Source organism: Micropterus salmoides, unplaced genomic scaffold (genome assembly GCF_014851395.1).
Source record: "Micropterus salmoides isolate LMB-PRFRI ecotype aquatic unplaced genomic scaffold, ASM1485139v1 Ms_hic_scaffold_3465, whole genome shotgun sequence".
Lineage (NCBI taxonomy): Eukaryota > Metazoa > Chordata > Actinopteri > Centrarchiformes > Centrarchidae > Micropterus > Micropterus salmoides.
The window spans coordinates 15,787-22,602 of NW_024042779.1; the positions used below are offsets into that span (position 1 = coordinate 15,787).

Below are 6,816 nucleotides of genomic sequence, written 5' to 3' on the forward strand. Positions count from 1 at the left end.
TTAGAGCTATCACAGGCAAAACTCTGTAATTATTGTTTGGATCCACTGAGAGTATTTTGTTTCTCCAACAAACTCTGCCCTTGGGAATGATCTAGCTTTGACACTGCTGAACACAATGTACCATTTCACTGGCATGCAGCATGCTGAACAGAGACTCTCTGCTATTTCCAACAAAGTGTACAGTTTACATACCAGTCATGGTTTGAAGGAAACACTGAAGACAAACATCAGTTTAAGCTTTTATATTAGAAAAAACAATTACAAAACTTAGGCAAGATTGTGATTCAACAATTGCATTTGTATAAAAATACATTCGTTTTTTCAGTGCGTTCCGACAAAGTCGCACAGATGACCCTGAAGACTTCTTTCATACTCCTAACAGTTTTTTGGAAGTTGAAGAGAAAACAATCCTCAAGTCAGTTTTTGGAATGTTCTTTGTCCATACATTTCAGTGGCTTCCCCAGCTTAAGGCTCGACTTGAACGCTGAGTAGTGGTTGAGCTTCACAAAGTGCCCCACAGCACCAAGGCATCTGGCTCCCATCAAAAGCTTCAGGCCACATGGCTCAGAGGTCTCTATCTCCTCCTCCTCCTTTTGTTTAGCAGCTGGGAGAGCTAATCTATGAGCCTTGTGCAGCTTTATACACAAACTGCTCATCCTATTTAATCACTGAGTTAATATCAACACCCACAGCTATCTGACACTCCAGTGCCTTAAGGCTTGCATTAACATAGCACTTCTCTAGGAATTCATCCATGTACAATTCAACGTTTTTGTTCTTTCAGAAAACATTTAGATCTATTCAACTCTGAGAGAACGGCTCCCTGAAACTCTCATGCAATCCTCAATGGCAGATAATTAAGGCATACATATTTTTCCCTTTAACATATTGTGACCTGCATGCATAAAATACATCTGCTTATTGACTTGCCTGCTCTAGTAGCACTCCTTCAGATACAGTATGTGCTTAAGTAACAGTAGAAATTATCACAGGCACACAATGCATAGCCATGTAGGTTGTTAAAATCTACTGTGTTGCTAGGACAAGGGGAGTTGAAGACAATAATTGCAGTTCTCTCTGTATGCCACTCAAAGATGACAATGTGCTACTAAACATTCGTCAAATTATCAAGAGCGTTTTTTAAAAAATATCTGAACACCAGGTGCAACCCCAACTCTGCACCAGATAAATATCAAGTGACCTTTCCCCCACAATATGTCCTAAACTCCTTAAATCAGAAAATTCTCTTCACATAAGGGAATCGTTGACTGGGAGGTATTTGTAGCTCACTTCACCAGGAGCCAAAGGTCACTTGGGGAGGACAGGAACTGATGTGGAGACTTTGCTTGTAACAGAACAAGAAAGCATCCACTTTGCTTTATGGATTTGGAAACCAAGTGGCGGCTCCTCCAGTGACATCCAGTTCCTGCGAGCTCCATCTCCTGACCTCTCCATGGCGCTTTAGTCCCTCTACATGACACTTGGTGGGACCAGGTGCCATTCATCAGAGAGAAGTAATCCAGGAGAAGACAAATCTCTTGATTTGTTTCATTAATTTAAGTTGCTAAACACTCAGGCAGGGTTCATGGTTCAACATGTCATGCAGCGAGGTCTCATGTTGAAGGGCTGAGGGTTTGGGTCAATCTGTAGGCAGGAAATGGGGAAAAAAAATAAATAAATAAAAAAAAAGACACACAAGATGAAGGTTAAGTAAGAAGATAATTCAGTCTTTCTCCGAGCAAAACATTCAGCGCTATGATGCGTACACCCACTGATTTGTTTTTATGTAGTTACTGTTATACAATTCAGCTGTGATCTCAAGAGTCTCTTAGGCAGGAAATAAGTCTGCTAGGGATGTTTTAAAATTCAACTACATTCATTTATATATGCCAATCAAACTAAATAAACGGGTATAGGTTGGTTTTGTTTCCAGCATTTGGTGACTCACCTCACTGTACACAGGCGGAGGTCGGAAGCGAAACTCTTGGACAAATGCCATGAGGGGGCGTTCCAGGATCCCACTGAGGTCGTCGACAGGTTGCGGGACCACCGCGTTGTTGCGCTGCTCTGCCTCCTCCTCTGTCACCACAGAGCTGTAATCTGGAGGAGCTGCAGGGAAAGAGGCGGGATTAATCCGCTGGTCTGACTCAACAGAACAGTACAGGTCCAAACACTAAGCTGCTGAATCATCAGTGCAGTTAGAAACCCACATTACATTTACTGCCTTTTGCTCTAACAAAAGGCATCTGACCCAGTGGTATTTTGGCAGACAGTGATCATAAAAATAAGAGGGAACAGGTCCATAGATATTAAAGAGGCTCTTTGAAAAGCAAAAAGTAGCAATTTATTCATTTAGCTGTGAATATTTATTGTCAAAGCAAAACAAAAGAAAAAGTGATAGTCTCTCTCTATCATGTGTTGATCTGCCCAGTCTGAGCATTAGCAGTTGAAAAGATTTCTACTAAGTGAGTGAGGAAAGAAAATAATTTAAAAAAAGTCTATTAATCACTGCAGTATTAAAAGGACACTTACGCTCAGGCTGCTCGGGGATGGCCATGCGCAGCCACTCCAGGTTGACACTATACTGGCTGCTGACGCTGGAGGTGCGGCTGCCGAAGGGATGGAGGGGGATGGTGCCTATAACCAGCGGCAGCTCCAGACACAGCTTTGATGTCCCAGGAACATCAACACAAACCTGGTGGGAGGAAAAGAGGAGAACTTTTAGTGAGATATGGGCAAAGCGTAGCATGGAAGTACGGAATTCCTAACAAAATAAAGCTGTTGACTGAGCTCACCTTGAGCATGTACTCCACTTTGATAATGCGGCACTGTAGGATGGAGGGTCCCACGGGTGGGATCTTGATGGCGCGACCATGCCATGTCTCTCTGCATCTGGCGCCCACAATATCACCGCACAGTGTGCCAACCACCGCGCGCTTCTGCTTCATAGTGCCGCGGGCAATGAATGTCTGTGTCTGAGTGATGTAGGCTTTGGGCACAACTGATCTGGAGGTAGAGTTGTCAAACTCCGCAAAGACAGGAATCACCTCACCTGCGGATAGAGAAGGTACGTTAGAAATTGCAGACAATGGCCTACAAAGACTAGTATTTTGTTTACTTGCTTTAGGAGCTAGAGTCTCACCTGGTGTGTACCCTTTGCGGTCGATCTTTGCAGTTACAGACACCTGCCCAAAGTTACGGTACCACGCCCGTGCCATCTTGTCCTTCGTTCCGGCCTGTGGCGCCTGGTAATGACGAGACCAAATGAGACACGTGCCTCAAAACGCCCAGAAAATCATGCCTTGTGTAATGACACAATCATGACATGTGAGGGCTGAGATGCTCACCAATAAGGCCGGTGTGTTGATGTCGATGGGTTCAATGACTGTAAACTCCTTCTTTATCTTCTTGACGGTGGCCCAAGGCCTATGTAGCTTAACTTTGACCCAGTAACGGATGCTGCCGTGTTTCCCCTCGAAGGAGGTGACCAGAGTCTCCTCAGGCAGTTGGAAGCTGAAAGGAAATTCATGTCTGCCGGCAGGAAGGACTGTTGCTTCACCATTATCTGAGGAGAGGAGATAAAACAGACAAACAAATGTATGTTAGAGTTCATTCACTATGGTTCTGTTTTGTTCATTTGATTTCAAGAATACAGGACAGTGAGTGTAACTTCAATTCAGATGTGCCAAGTTTCCTCCTGTTGGTGCCAGGTGAATATCAGAAAGAAGAGCATGAAGTACTATAACAGCCATATATCATCTGGCACAATGACATAATAGTTAAACTATGCTAAACCTGCACAACTAGTGCAAACAAGACCAGTGTTTTTTTTTAGAAGTCTACAAAAATAAAACTGTCTTAGCGAGAGAGCAAGAACAGATCTTTTAAGTGTGCCTCTTGTTGAAATAGAAATCTCTCTGTCTTTCTATGTAATCACATGGCTTCTGTGCTTTCTCAGAGGGGCGGTTCCTCCATTTGTGCTGACTGAGAACATGTTTTCCTCAAGCTGTACTACACAGCCTGTCTCAACTGCTCCGGGGTTTTTTTTCTCTCTTGCTGCACAGGTCCATGAGCACGTGTTTGTGTTTAACAGACTTGATGTGTTTTGTGTTGCTTTGTTAGCTTGAAGCTCCAACTCGACTTAAATAACAATACAGTCACTGTCAAATCCTCTTAATGGGTCAAGTGGGTTGTTATGAGCTTTCTGCTGTATGTTTTTGTGCACACCAGCAAAAAAAATATATACTTTCAAACAGCACCTAATTCTTTAACATTATATGATGTTTTTGATCTTGTTTGCAAACAGGCTTTTATAAAATTAAAACACTGCATGAAAACGTAAAATTGTCGAAGCCCTGGCTGTGAATTTCCTGTCTACACTTTAAACCAAAACAACGCTGTGCCAATGAACGAAGACAGGAACCTGAGGTTCTCCCACATCCCTGTGGAGAAAAGAAACAACTCAGGACTTTCTTTGAATGAGGAAAAGTCTGATGTCAGATTTCTTTCAACAGATGTTTTCACAATGAAAAAGGAGTGCACACACAGCTGTTGCTGCATGTTGTGCTCTCTTCCTATACAGCTTGTTTTTCTTTTACTTAAATAAGTTATGCCTAGCAACAAAACTTATCATATGGCAATTTGAAGAAATAACTAACCAACCCAAACCCAATTGTCAATGAATGAATGCTTGTCTTGTGCTTTGTCTTAATCTGGATGTTCGGTTTTACTTCTTTAAGGAAGTACCCAACAACATAGTACACATCTCTGGAAAGGCTTCTAACAAAATCCTTTAAACTTAGGTATTGTTTCAATCACAGAAAATTAGATCTAGTCAACTACAGTTAGCAGCTAAAAGTTACAACAAGTTTATGAATCAAGCCATAACCATAACCAGCAAAATGTGAGGAAAACAACTTGACCTTGCCAGAAAAAAAGACCACGTTCATGAGCTGTGTAACGTTAACTCGCACATTAAATATGAAAACTACACTATTCTCAATTTGCAGACACACAACTAGCCCAGTGTCTCCAGACAAATGAGCCAACTGGACTAACGTTACTGTTTTTACTCGCTTGACATTTGCTCAATGAGAGGACGCTTGTTTTGCTGTTGGGAACCCCAACTAGCAGACAGTTTCACAAGTTTACAGACAGGAAGTACACACTGCGGTCTCCCCCATTACCGTGCCTGCAGAGCGGACTGACCTGCCTGGAGCAGCACCTCTCTCCGGTTCAGGTACTCCACCTCGTCGCTATAGTTTTGGGTGTATGCGGTGCTGGAGCCGGCGGACCGGGACTCGGTCCAGTGCACTTTAGCGAATCCTTCGGCGTGGAGCTTTAGAGAGTCCACACGACTCTCCCGGGACAGATCCAGCACCACCCGGCCGGACACCACATCCCCGCTGCTGAACACCGGAGGACAGTCCACCTCCGGAGAGTCGAAGGCGATGGCAAACTTTTTCAAACTGTCGAAAATCATTTTAGCAGGTTGTGCGAGTCCTCTCAATAGTAAATGATTCCTTAATTCTTGTTCCGGAGTAGGTATTTAAAGTATGCTGAGGTGGATCTTCGGATGTCTTTTGTTCACTTGTTTAAAGCTCAAACTGTGAAAACATTTTCGGCTGCAGCGCTATTTGCAGTCTGAGAAAGTGGGCGGATCTCTCAGTGTATTACGTAAGGGCTCAGGAGAGGGTTGAAGCCTGGTGCTGCCTTCAGGTGCTCCCCTTTAACACCGACTTATCACTGCTGCAGTTGTAAATAAGACATGTGGTTGCATTTGGCTACTTAATTATCAAAATGTTAAACACAACTTCCGGGACGTTTCAAACGTTGAGCAGTGGAGTTCAAGTTAACAACTAACACTGCAGCAGCTGTTTCCAATAATAAACACAGCTGGGGCAAGTGATGTGTGAAAAATCTGCTGCTGCATCTGAAAACCAGACCTCACACCTAGGCGTGAGACCAGGGGCTACTGTTTGATTTGTTTGATTTGATTTTTGGTGGTTTATTGTTTTGTTATAAACATAATTACACAAAGGAGAAAATTCTCAACAGGCCTACGTTTTATTTCATTTATTCATCAACCATCAGAACAAGTCTGGACAAAGCCTGAGAAAGAAACCACCATGATGCCAACATTACCAAACATGCCAAACACAATGAAAAGAAACCTGTTTTAAAACTGTCAAAGTTTCATGACAGCCACACACCTGAGAGTCACACCTTGACAACTTCAGTGTCAACTTCATGTAAAATTCCCCCTTCCTCACTCATTGGGTTACTTGTTTGGAGCTCTTCTCACAAGAACCCATATTTGCGGATCTAGCCTGAAGGCAGCATAATAAATATGCATACTGGGTGTGGAGGCAGCAGTGAGGAAAACAGGGCCTGGTGATGATTGATGGTTACAGGTTCTTAGGAGAAGAAAACAGGCTTACTGAGCATGCCTCTGTCTGGCAGAGATCTGCCCAGCACAGCTCAGAGGGAAATAGTTTCACTGTGGACCAAAGCTGTTTACTCTACTTTTTCCATGTCGCTTTGAACATACTGTTTCACAGCCGGGGACACCGCACACATGGAGAACACAAAGCTGCACAAACGTATGCCACCAAATCCCCTTATGAGAACATTAATTCATTCTACCCTCGGTAACAGACGGATACAACACAGGAAAATTGCAAGCCCCTGACTAAAGAGACGTTGTGCAACAACTAAATCACTTGCATGAATCTTAGCACCCATTCAGCGTTTTCTTAACACATCAAATTCAAACAAAACCAATTCTGAAGAGAATTTATTTTTCTTCCAAAGTCT

General features: G+C 43.1%; 1 protein-coding gene across 1 annotated transcript; it reads right to left on the bottom strand.

Annotated features, from left to right (window-relative positions):
* Positions 1-227: 227 nt before the first annotated feature.
* Positions 228-5,932, bottom strand: LOC119884456 (arrestin domain-containing protein 2-like). Its single transcript, XM_038694856.1, has 7 exons — positions 5,209-5,932; positions 3,348-3,565; positions 3,143-3,245; positions 2,796-3,052; positions 2,533-2,695; positions 1,949-2,109; positions 228-1,644 (listed from the first exon to the last, which is right to left on the bottom strand). The coding sequence occupies exons 1-7, from the start codon at positions 5,480-5,482 to the stop codon at positions 1,591-1,593; spliced, it is 1,230 nt and encodes a 409-aa protein (XP_038550784.1). The 5' UTR covers positions 5,483-5,932; the 3' UTR covers positions 228-1,590.
* Positions 5,933-6,816: the final 884 nt, after the last annotated feature.